This window comes from Protopterus annectens, chromosome 13.part0, assembly GCF_019279795.1.
Source record: "Protopterus annectens isolate FY-2018-M chromosome 13.part0, PAN1.0, whole genome shotgun sequence".
In the NCBI taxonomy this organism is placed as follows: domain Eukaryota; kingdom Metazoa; phylum Chordata; order Ceratodontiformes; family Protopteridae; genus Protopterus; species Protopterus annectens.
Window position 1 is genome coordinate 659,016,742 of NC_056747.1, and position 13,304 is coordinate 659,030,045.

Below are 13,304 nucleotides of genomic sequence, written 5' to 3' on the forward strand. Positions count from 1 at the left end.
TGAGATCTGATGCCTGCAGGTACAGTTTTACCATGAAAAGAGTAACAAAAGCGTATGCAGTGGGCTATCCATTTTGAGATTGTCTGTTTGGAAATAGGCTTCCCTTGAGCTCCTGTAGCATAGGACACAAAGAGTTGCTCTGATTTTCTGAAAGGCTTTGTTCTGTCCCAATAATAACATAGCTGTCTGTGTATGTCCAAGGAATGTAGTAGTCTCTCCCCTTTGTTTTGAGGATTGGGGTAAAAGGTAGGTAAGTGGATAGCCTGATTTAAGGCTACCCTGGATACTACCTTTGGCATAAAGGAAGGACTGGTTCGTAAGGAAACTCTGTCCTGATGGAAAATGATGAAAGGCTGCACAGCCATGAGGGCTTGTAGTTCCAAAACCCTGCGAGCTGAGGTGATAGCCAGCAGGAAGGCTGTTTTCCAGGACAAATATTGCAGTTCTGTTGAAGCAGCTGGCTCAAAAGGAGGTAAAGTCAGTTTTTCTAGAATGAAATTGAGGTCCCAAGCAGGTACTGGCTGTTTCCTTGGGGGTTTTATTTTCTTAGCCCCTCTGAGGAACAGTCTTAAGAGGGGGTGAGAGAATAAAGGAGGATCAGTGTTGTATTCTGCAGAAATGGCTGAGGCATGGATTTTGATGGAGGAGAATAAAAGTCCTCTACTTAGCATCTCAGCTAAGTACTGTAATATTTGAGGTAAATTCAGTATTCCAGGATTCTGGCCCTTTTTTTCATTCCACGCACAAAACCGTTTCCATTTTGCGGAGTAGGCTTTTCTAGTAGAAGTTCTTCTGGCCTCCAAAATGACATCCTGCATCTCCTTGGAGAGTAGGGTCTGTTGTGATTTTAAGGAATCTTCCATGCGGCTAGATTGAGAGTTTTCAGCTGACTGTGAAGAGTTCTGAAGTTGTGCCGAGTCAGTAGAAGAGGCATTAGAGGCAGGATCCATGGTGGGGAATGCGTCAGGCTCCTCAGGAGTGGGTACCAGTGTTGTCTTGGCCAGTCTGGAGCAATGAGAATCATCTTTGGTCTGTCTGCTCTGGTTTTTAATAGAACTTTGGGCAGCAGAGGAAGAGGTGGAAAGCCATAAACTGTCATAGTTGTCCAACTGAAAGAGAGTGCGACCACTTTCCAGGCCTGTGGATGAAAGGTCCTTGAGCAGAATTTTGCCAATTGGTGATTTCTGTGGGAGGCAAAGAGATCTATGTCTGGCCTTCCCCATGCTTGAATTATCTTTGAAAAAACTTGAGGATGCAACTTCCATTCGTGTGGATCTGTCATATTTCTGCTTAGGTTGTCTGCTAGCGTGTTTTTCTTGCCTGGCAGGAACTGTGCTTGAAGCTCGATTTGTAATTCCAGGGCCATGTTCCAAAGAGACATGGCTAGCCTGCATAGGGGGTATGAATGGGTTCCTCCCTGTTTGTTTATGTACCACATTACTGTGGTGTTGTCTGTCCTTATCAATAGCTGGCCTGGATGCAGTAGGTCTTTGAAAGCTATAATAGCATTTATTACTGCTAGCATTTCCTTTTGATTGATGTGTAGGTGCTTTTCTTTTTGGGACCATTTGCCCTGAATGAACTGATCTGTCATGTGCGCCCCCCAGGCGTAATCCGAGGCATCTGTTGTGATGACTTGATTTGCTTGAGGCTTGCAGAATGGGAGGCCTGTGTTTCTTTGGCATGCTAGAGCCCACCACAGAAATTCCTTTTGAAGACATGGAATCAGTGGTATTATTGTTTCCAAACTGTGGTTGTGTTGAGACCATAGGTTTTTTAGGTACCATTGAAGTTTCCTCATATGCAGCTTTGCACATGGGATTAGTAGGATGCAAGATGCCATGAATCCCAGAGCCTGCAGGATTTTCCTTGCAGTCAGCCTGGTGAAAGTTGCCAGTTTTCTGAAGTATTGAGTTAGTTGCCCTTGTTTCTCTGGCGTGAGGTAGGCCATCTGGGTGTTTGAATCCAAGCTGGCACCCAGGAAAATTATTGTTTGAGAGGGTATTAGCCTTGATTTCTTTTTGTCGACTGTGTATCCCAGAGAATTCAACAACATTATTACAAACACCAGATGTTTCAGAAGTATGTGCTTGCTGTCCGCTTGGATCAGGCAGTCGTCCAAATATGGGTACATTTGTATCCCATGAAGTCTGCAGTAGGCAATTACTGATGCCAGGCATTTCGTGAACACTTTGGGCGCAGTAGATAAGCCAAAGGGCAATGCAGAGAATTGATAATGTGTTGAACCTGCAAGAAATCTGAGGTATCTTCTGCAATCTTGTCTGATTGGGACATGCAGGTATGCCTCCTTGAGGTCCAATGTTACCAGCCAAGACTCCTTGCCCAGCATGGGAAGAAGCTGCTGTAATTTGAGCATCTTGAATTTTGGCACAAGTAAAAATGTGTTTAGGATGGATAGGTCCAAAATAGGTTTCCAATCTTTGCCCTTCCTTGGTACCAGGAATAGTCCGGAATAAAAACCTTGACCCTGTTCTTGTGCAGGTACCTCTTGAATAGCTTTCATGTCCATGAGATCTGAAATTTGTTTTTGTGCCTCTGCCCTTTGATTGTGTGGCAGGTTTGGCATGCCTCTCATTTTTGGAAGGGTGTGAAAGTGGAATCTGTAGCCTCTGTCTACAATGTCCAGGATCTATTTGTCTTTTGTGATAATATGCCAATTTTTCGAAAATAATGCCAGTTTTCCGCCTAAAGGTGCTGCCATTTGAGCCTTGCTTGGCATGCAAAGGGGAAAGTCATTGGTTCTGCTTTCTGAATGGCTGTGAGCTATCCTCACCACCTCTTTGTGTAGGTGCTTGCCATTGTCTGCCTCTAAACGATCCTTGAGATTGCCCTCTACCCCTCGGACGCCTGTATCTACCTCTTTGGGGTCTGTCCGTGGCTGGAAAGGACCAATTTTTTGAAGGCCAATTTCTACTGAAACGTGGAGGTTGTACCTGTAGGAAATCTTTCACTGTTTGCATTGATTTTGCCTTTTCCTCCATTTTCTTTAATACCTCCTCAGCTTTAACACCAAACAATACATCTTTTTGCAGAGGTGCATCCAGTAATTTAGCTTTAACATGATCTGGTAAGGTTTGCTCTTTGAGCCAAGCATGTCTACGTATGACTGATCCTGTAACAGCAGCTCTACATGAGGCCTCTAAAGCATCAAAACCACATTGCAAGGTATGTTTACCCACTTGTTCTGCACTATACAAATCCTGCAACTCCTTCAAGTCTGGTTGTTCAAGTTGTGACATTTTGCTTTTCAACTGTGATAACAGAAACTGTTGGTACTTTAACATATGGAACTGACAATTTAATGCCCTCATGGTTAAGATGGCCGAGGTGTATACCTTCTTCCCCCACCTTTCTAAAGCTCTGGAATCTCTCTCTGAAGGTAATGGATTTTTAGCAGTGGAGGCCTTAATTCCCTTGGGACCCTGTGAAATAGTTTCTGGGTCAGCTGCATGGCTTTTGTATAGGAATTGGTGTGAATCAGGAACCCGGTAATACCAGTCAGGCTTGACTGGAGCTGGAGGTAAAGAATCTGGGTTAAGGCAGGCCTCCGAATACATATCATCTAGTATGTCTAAGACAGGAGGTATAGCCAGAGGCCTGTGCTGAGGGAGCAAGAGGAAATCCCTAAGCCTTTTCTTGGAGTCTGAGTACTCTTGGCCTTCCCAGTGGAAGTGTTCCCTCAAGGTATGTAAGGTTTCCCCAAAAGAGTAATCCTCAGTGGGGGAGACAGAGGGAATGGACTCCTCTGCATCAGAATCTTCAAAAGGGGAGTATGAATGTTCCTGGTCTTCAGAATGTTCTGAAATAATGGAGGCCTGGTCCGAGGAAGGGGATTCTTCCTCCACTCTGGGTCTTTTGTCCGGGGGGGGGGGTTGAGAACCCCTGATAAGAGTAATCAAATCCTCAGCCATTTTGAGCATCTGTTTTTTAGGCATGGGGCCTTGAGAGGGGCCCTGTGGAGCCTGTCTCTTAGTATGCATGGCTGCTTTAGACTTGGTGAAAGCCTTGATGGAAAAAGAGGAAGGCCTGAAGACACCTTGACAGGTGGCAGGCCTGTCTAAACTTTGAGTTTCACCGCCAAGAGTGGCTTCGGTATCTGTAGTCGGGGTGTGGGCCGAGGAGCCTGCGACCTCGGGCACTGAAGACACCACCAATGAAGTGTCATCGGTAGTCAGGGACTGCGTAGGCGCCTCACTGAGAACCGGACCACCTGTAGTTGGCTTTGGCGTGGTGTCGGTAGAAGTCGCGGACCTCGTATGTCGGTCCTTATCTTTGCATCTTTTACTCAAAACTGGAGTCGGAGTATCCGACGACATAATGTAATTAAACTTTTTGCCAAAATAGTGTTGGGCGAACTCCGCCCGACGCTTAACAGTGCGTCTGTTGAATGTAGCACAAAAACGACAGGCCGAGACGTCATGGTCTGGGCCTAAGCAAGGAATGCAGAGGGAATGAAAATCCTTATGCGGTATTTGCTTCCCACATGAAATGCAATTATTAACTTTGTCTGACATCGGTCTGAGGCAAGAAAAGTTTCCCCAATGGGGTACTTAGCTTTCAAGAAGACTTCGGTTGAAAAATATTCGTAATCTCAGGAGCTGGCAGAAATTTGATTTGAAGAACTGGGAGTATCTTGAATTTGAACCAGACTGTGGGGTTAGGAGAAAGACCAGCAATACTTCAGTGAATAAATGGGAGACCATAAAGCATCAGTTACATTTGTGAAATACAGTTTTACAAAAAAAAAAGTGCCTGAGAAAGCATGGAATTTTGATGACTTTGTTAAACTTGTGAGGGGACTGAAAGGTATACATCCCACACTTCATGTTATTAATGTTTGGAAAGAAAAAAAAAAACAATTTTTGGTAATAGTATTTGTATAAAGCATTTCATGATACAAATTGCATATTATACAGTAAAGTATTGTCAGTGATTTTTATATGTGATAAAGACTCTAAAGTAAACAAGTATTTTTTAAGTTTTAAAAAATGTAGACATCACAATGTAAAAAGAGAAGAAAGGCTGGATAAAAGCATGTTTAAGTTAACAGGCTGTAATCTTGGGCTTTTGGAGTGGAGGATGGGGTGTAAAAGTGCACTGATCATAATACATGTAGACTTGAAATAGTTTCTTTTACTTTGGCATTAGTGAATATCTGGATTAATGTTCTTGGCTTAATCTAATAACAAATGTTCTGTGTTCGCAAACAGGCTTTAAAAACAAGAGACTACAATGTAATGAATTTTCCTTTAGCAAATAAATGTTCAGTTTGAGTTGAGAAGTCTGCAGCAAAGCATAGCTATACATACTGCTATATTTCCATGGAAACAAGCTGGCTACAGGTAAAGGCAATAAATCTTGAGAGCTCTGGACATTGTTTACTGAAATAAACAAATAATTGAAAAGTTAAAGGGCAAGCAGCTTAAAAAAAGTTTGAAATTACTGGAAGTCATAAACAGACAGCAGCGTTTCTGGTACTTGTATACTTTAAAGCATATACTAGAACTGCATCTAATTTAGTTTTATTTAAATTTAACCAGTGCTCTTTTTCAAAGAGCTAAAAGTTAATGTTTTCTCAAAGTATACAAGCTGTTTTTCGCATCTGGGAGGGGAATAAAGATAGAGGAACTAACAGCAGTTAGTGCAAGACCACAGACAGTAACATCTACGTTAGCATGGATTATCTTAATATTAGCTTACGTAGTGCCTGTGAATGCAGCTGTGGATTTGGGACAACTGTTTCTATCAGTAGGGTAAAACTTCATTATCTGAAGATGTGCATAGTTTTTTGTGTTTGTTTTAAGTTAATAACTTATGGAAGTGTTCTAGGATTTTTTTTAGGGTTTCATTAAAAAAATAGTCCTTTAATATGTAATAACAGGCTCAAATGGAGATGACGAGCAGCAACTGTATAAAGGATCAACCTGCCAAACATTAGTGGCATATGTAACATAAAAACTGGAAATGGACATTTGAAAAAGTTGTAGTTGTCATATATAACAGCCGGGAATAATAACTTTTTATCATAATGGCAATACTATCCATATTATTTTTACAATGCTGCAGAAGACATATTTGGAAAGAAGTGAGCATGTGAATTTAATAAAGACAGCATTTCAGGATGGATATTCAGCAGAATATCGGGGACAAAGGAAAAAGGGGAACACTTGTACTAACAGCTCGAGGAGCTCCAATAGTGATACAAGAGGGGAAAAAAGATAATAATGGTAGATTTCTGGTAGTAATGGGCTATTCGCAAAGGAGAAGGATTACACTGGCATGTATTTATATTCTACTTAACACTACTATTACAGAGCTTAAGAAATGTTTGGGAGAAATACTCAGCTTTAAGCAGTGAATATTACTTACAGGTGGGGACTGGAACTAGATTTGCAACAGTAAGGAAGTATCTGGGAGACCTAGGAGGGAAAATATAACAAAAGAGGGTAGATTTCTCAGACATTTATGACAATAGCTGGCATGGAAGACATGAATTTAGTAGTCGGACCTCAAAAAATATTACATACAATTCCCCAAGGTAAAATAACTGGGATAGACTAGACAGAAATTATATTTCACAGGAATATGTGCATTTAATTGAAAACTTTGACATGCACCCAATAACTACTTCAGATCATGCATAAATAACCAAGATAAAAATGCAGGGTAATGAAGTAAAAATGAGACACTGATGCCTCCCTGCTTTTAAAAAGACAATTCAAGTAATGGGTAGTGGAAATTATTCAAGCGGCATTAAGGAAGATAGAAATTTCTTCAGAAGTTATGGCTAGTGAGTGGGATACAATGAAAGTGAAGTTTAAAAACGGTAAAATAAAAGAAAAAGATGTGGTTAAGAAGCAACAATAATTATTACTAGGGGCTGACAAAGGTTCAAAGTTTTGTAGAATAAGGGGAATCACAGAGAACAACAGGTGAAACAGCACAGTGTTGAAGAGTAAATAAGAGGGTCAGCAAAAAACAAATGTAATGGTGTAGGTAAACCATTCCTCCAAGAAAACTAACATACAAAGAGCAAAAAGCAAAGGAAGCCACGGAACACAGCAATAAAAATCGAAAGTGTATATTCCAGAGACAGATAGGTGAGTGCTTTTGCAGCCAAAGCCGCTTCATCAGACAAACAAAATGCATAACTAATACTTTTAAATGAAAAGCAGCCAATCACAAATCAACAACAATTAAAAGCAAATGGCAGTTAAAAAGATATAGCAATTCACAAAAACACTTTAAAATCAACTAAAAACACCAGCATAGGCACAAATAAACGTGACAATAATACTATCTGGCTAAAGTTCTATTAACTAGAATGGGTCTAATGGAGATTTTTGTCATTTAGACCCTTCCCCATATTCTCCCTCATCCTTATTATCCAGTCAAGTTCTTTGCTCTCAACCTTGTTTCTGTTAGAGCCCCCCCTATTGCCCACTCTAACCACTTCTATTACCATGAACTTAAACATGTGTGAGTTACCTAGAGTCATAACATGTTTAAATAGAGCATTATTATCAGCCTTTCTTGAAATATCAAACATGCTCTCTCATCCTATCCCGTAACCTACGTGTAGTCATTCCAATATAAAATGAGTGGCACATAGGCTAGGTAAACAAGGTTTGTTGTATTACAATTGGCGCTGGATTTGAAGTACATCCTTTTCCCTGTATCTGGGTGTACAAAACTTGCCCCACTATCAATTAGATGGCAGAAATTGCAGGCTTTGCATGGATGTGTACCTATGGATGATTGTGTGATAATATCTGCATCATATCTGGGATGACACAACATCATCCTAAGGGACTTTTTGTTTTTATATGTATAGCTGGGAACCTTCCCCACTATAGAACCCACTTTCTCATTGGACATAAGTATATTCCTGTGTTTAGAATAGATGTCCTGCAAAAGCCTGATGTTACTGGCATAAGTTACAGGTATCCTCAGACCATTATTTCTAACTGCTCTCTCCTTAGGGAGCTGAGATGATGCAGAAAAGTATGGTTTACCTTCACGTGATCTTAATCCAGATACATTAGTTGTTACTCTTCCAACCTCTTTCTTATTATAGCCCCTTTTCATAAATCTTTGTTCTAATGCATCTAGCTCATTAACAAAAGTAGAGTCATCTGCTGTTAATCTTGATATTCTCACTGATATGTGGCAGCTGCCATATGTGCTGCAGTGTGAAACTACTGCATACAGACTCAAAGTTGAACAACAAAATTATCAGTAATATATAATCAGTGTGTTCCATGTACTGCACCAGAGGCCTAATGGTTAAGGTGTTTGCCTTACAAACGCAAGGTGCAGGGTTTTAGTCTCACAAGGTAAAATTGGCTAGGCTTAAAATGGCTTGCAAGGGCAGTTAGCTTAGTACTAATCTATGAACCTATGAGAGCTAAGTACATGCTGTACTTTTACGAGTCACCAAGTTATTTCCAGTAGATACGTGAATGCACAACTGGTGTGGGGACATGGGTGGAGTACAAGCTGTACTTAACAGATCACTCAGCATTACAAACACAATGATGCAGTCATGCATGAGAAAAATGCAAACCCTAAGGACACATAAGAGCTCACAAAAATTACACCTGTGCTACTACACCCACTGTATAACACGGCATAAACTTCTCTGAGTAAAAAAAAAATATATAGTTCTAGGCTTCTGAAAAGCTAAGAACAATTGCAGTGTGTGGGAACTCCAGGAGAGCTACAAAACCCATGGAAAGTGTAGTTAAGCAGTAGTGATAGTCTCAACAAGGTGGAAAAAGAAAGAGACTACAGTTTTCAATGGAGTCAAAATATACCAATCTTTCGGTAGGGGGTGGTGACAGTAAAGTACAACAATAATGCCATGATCACTGTACCTCAAGAACAGGGTTTGACTGAAGCAGCCGATCTTTGATCGTTTCAACTCTTTCACTGACTGGACAAGTGACAGCATAGTACTGCAGAATCTTCTTTGAAGCCTCTGTTTTCCCAGCACCACTCTCTCCTGATATCAGAATGCACTGGTCTCTCCTCTCTGTGCGCAATGCCCGGTAAGAATTGTCAGCGACAGCGTAACTGCAAAACAAGAAATGCCAAAAAAGGGTAAAGAAAACAGCTTTCTCATAACCTAAATTCTGTGCTGGTGCTGTCATGCAAACTGCTACATAAAAAAAGTTCTGCCTTTCTACTACCAAGGTAAACATTTATGGAGGATGTGTGCTATGCCTACTATAGCACCTTCTGCTTGGTCAGTGTCCCATATAGCTGACAATGGCACCCTTTTTATTTTTTTTCTCGTAAGTTGTGCCCATTATGACTACACAATACAGGTGACAAAGCTCTTTGAAGTATTTACTGCTTAGAAATACTCCTTGAAAGAAAGCAAGAAACAATTTCTTACTCACTAAAATCCAAATCATCTTTTCTAGCCACATGCAGGGTCAAAGGCAAAACATTAATACTTTTTAACAGCCGATATTAAAAGACAGCAAACAAAATGTATCATTTCTTACAACACTCTAAATATATACTGTGAACATGAGCTTGTTCAGTGCAACACACAGGTTCACGCATCACATAAAGATGCCTGAAAAACAGCTGTAATTGAACGAACCAACAACATAGCTTCTGAAACATGCTGCAAAGGATGTTTCAAGCTTTACTGGACATCTGCTGTTTGCCATCTAAACACAATACTTTTGCTCTTTTAACATTTTTAAGAGAAATTTTAATTTCATTGTAGAATTCACTAATGGCCACAGGCAAAACAGTCAGCTTCTATGACAGCTTGGCTGAGTAGCTATGCCCAGAGCAGGAATTATCTGTTTTGCCTTTAGTTTAGCCTTATGTCTTCAGATGAACAGACAAAACAAATATTGCCAATGGAGGCACTCACCACTACCAGCGTTATAGACCTCCTTTCCCTGTTCAGTGTGTGTTGAAGCACATAGAGCGAGGCATAGTATTGCTATTCACCCTCCATAAATAGACTAGGTCAGCAATGAATGATACCTCCCTTTGTGGTTGATATTACTGCTGCTACTATTTATGTATTTCTTCATTCATTTAATCACAATATATCTGATGTGTACACTTGTCAAAAGAGCACATGTATTTGCTGGGCACACGTGTGTGTGTTTGTGTGTGTGTGTTTCTATGCATATGTGTGAGTCTGTGCTTCTGCGTTTGAGTGCGCGAGTATGTGTGCCTCTGCATCTGAGTTTCTTTATGCCTGACTCTCTCTCTACCTCTAGATCTGTGTGTACATTATTACTTACAAAATTTATATTTTAAATATTTATTTATTGTCTTCTGTTTACCGGGAAAGTCCATTTGAGCACAAGTCCCATTTTCAGCAGGGAGAAAAGCTCCACATAAAATGCATATTTACAGTGTTCAACAATACATTTTAAACATTACTCTGCAGGTAGTACTGAGACAAATTGTAAAGGCATTTATCATATACTTCAGAAGTTACAGTATTTTATACAAATCAAAGACATGTTAACAAGTAATATCTGGAGATACAACAGCAATGATAATGCACATAGGATCAGTATATGTATTTTGACATTAATAAGTACCACAGCAGGTACAGAAAATAATGGTGGAGGATGGGTATAAGCAGAAATAATCAAGAAAAACTAGTAGAAACAGTCCTGACAGTAGAGTGGTTGAAATAGCAGATAGGTAAGATGACAAGATGGGTAAGGAGGGGGTATTAACAGGAGAGGATTATGGATATAGGTTAGCTGGAGGAGCAGTAGTGAGGATGAAATAGAGACAGGGATAAAAAGGGTGGAAACATTAAGGTGACTGACAGAAAGATTGGCAATGGCAGAGAAACAAAGAAAAGTGGGTTTACTCAAGATGTGGGTATAAGCATAGCCATGAAGAAGCTGGGTAATTTTATGTTGTGTTTGAAACGTGTAGTAATATAGTCTTGTTTTAAGGTGAGTGGATGGGACTGATGGCATTCAAGTGGTTAACAACACAGGTTGAGTAAAGTGAGTCATCTGCACTGTTATGAGACTTGGAAAAACTTGTGGACATTCCTCGGAGTGGAGAAGTGTTTGAGGATGTTTTGTACTAATGGGCAAGTGTCGTGTTTGTGTATTATTTTGTGGGCACTACACAGTTGCAAAATAATTCCTCCAAAAATTATTACATGTCTATAGCATCTTTGAAAAATTAGGCAGAGGAAAGTACAGTTATGTACACTTACCATAAATGTAGATGTTCGAGTGTATTCACTGTTGCAGTCATCACACTTGGGTTATCTGCCTGCAGGTAGCCCTCAGTCGGCCGGAAAACCAGAGACTTAGTATTTCTGTATCGGTTGCTGTCGCTCCAGGACTGATGTCAGGTCATCAGGGGTTTAAAAATAGGCAGCCGACGCCATTACATCAGTTTTTCTTGCCCCAAATGTCAGGAGCCCCCAATAGGGAGCCAACACCACCATTAGAAAGTAAATGCCAATTGCCCTGTAAAGAATGAGGAAGAGAGAGAGAGAGAAACAAAGGGGTTGGAGGGTGGGAAACCAGGACTGCAACAGTGAATACACTCGAACATCTACATTTATGGTAAGTGTACACAACTGCACTATGTTCTTCATGTTTCACTGTTGCAGTCATCACAGTTGGGTTGATTCCCAAAGCTGAGGAATGGGTGGAGGCAGTCAAAAAGAGTTGGGCCTGGCTAGTATGCCCTGCAGGACTGCAGTTGCAAAGCCTGCCCTGGATTTGGAAAAGATAGGCAGGTGGACTCCATGTTGCAGCTTCTAGGATGTCCCTGGTAGGGACGCCTCTGAGAAAGGCTGTAGAGGTTGAAGTTGCCCTAATGGAATGTGTTCTGATCCCCTGTGGGGGTGCTTTCCCAAGGTGTTTGCAACAGAAATGGATGCAGTGTGCTATCCATTTGGAGATGGTTTGTTTTGATATGGCCTTGCCCTCTGACCCTGGTGCAAAGCTGACTAGTAACTGGTCAGATTTCCTAAAGGGCTTAGTATGGCTTAGTCCTATCCAGGTAGAATCTGAGCGGTCTGTGCACATCTAAAGAGTGCAGGCCCTTTCCCCCTTATTTTGAGGTTTAGGGAAAAAGGTGGGCAAATGAAAAAATTGATTGAGAGCCACACTGGACACCACTTTAGGCATGAAAGTTGGGTTAGTCCTGAGGGAGACCCTGTCAGCATGAAAAATGAAGAAAGGTTCCACAGCCATAAGTGCTTGTAGCTCAAACACCCTTCTAGCTGAAAGTGATGGCCAGAAGTAAGGCTGCTTCCCAAGAGAGGAATTTTAACTCTGCTGAAGCTGCAGGCTCAAAGGGTGGTAGTGTGAGCTTTTCCAACACGAAGTTAAGGTCCCAAGCAGGGGTAGGGGCTTTTCTTGGTGGCCTTAAATTGTTAGCCCCTCTCAGGAACTGCTTGATGAGAGGGTGTGAGAGAGACGTGGCTCAGTGCTGTAATGTGCAGAGATGGCAGAGACATGGATTTTAATGGAAGAGAAGGATAGGCCCCTGTGGAGTAGGTCTGCTAGGTAATCCAGGACAAGAGGTAAGGAGGGCTGTGCTGGGTCAGCTCCTTTAGTCTGGATCCAGGAACAATACCTTTTCCACTTGTCAGCATAGGATTTTCTAGTACTGGGTCGCCTGGCTTCATGTATGACATCCAGAACCTGCTTGCTTAGGCTGGCCATTGGAGAGGAAGACAAGGAATAAGCCAGGGTGCTAGGTTCAGGGTCTGCAATTGTGGATGCAAGAACTCTCCCTCCTGCTGAGTCAGGAGAGTTGGAATCTGGGGTAGGTGCCATGGAGGCAACGGTGACAGACTGCACAGTAGTGGGTACCAGTGTTGTCATGGCCTTTCCTCCCTTATTTTGAGTAATACTCTTGTAAGAAGAGGTAGAGGGGGAAATGCATAGATTGAAAGGTTTGCCCACTGGAAAGATAGGGCATCCACTTTCTAGGCCTTGCTGTGAGGTTCCCTGGTGCAGAATTTGCTGAGCTGGTGGTTGTAGGGGGTGACAAATAGGTCCACATTTGGGGTACCCCATTTTTGGGTCACAAGGCTGAAGGTATTGTGGTTCAACATCCACTCATGTGGGTCTAAGAATTTCTGCTTAAGTTGTCTGCCAGAGAGTTTTGGTTGCCTGGCAGGAATTGAGCTTGCAGGTGAATATGCATGGCTGAGGCCATGTTCCAAAGGGTCATGGCTAGCCTGCAGAGTGGGTAAGAGTGGGTTCCCCCCTGCTTGCTGATGTACCACATCTCTGTGGTGTTGTCAGTTT

The 13,304-nt window shown here is 41.6% G+C and overlaps 1 protein-coding gene across 3 annotated transcripts in view; it reads right to left on the bottom strand.

Annotated features, from left to right (window-relative positions):
- Positions 1-13,304, bottom strand: part of MYO1C (myosin IC) — a 1,794,562-nt gene that overhangs the window by 671,299 nt on the left and 1,109,959 nt on the right. For all 3 annotated transcript variants that reach the window (XM_044054342.1, XM_044054344.1, XM_044054343.1), the window contains exon 4: positions 8,898-9,096. In XM_044054342.1, coding sequence (XP_043910277.1) covers positions 8,898-9,096 — 199 coding nt within the window. The remainder of the gene's footprint in view (positions 1-8,897; positions 9,097-13,304) is intronic.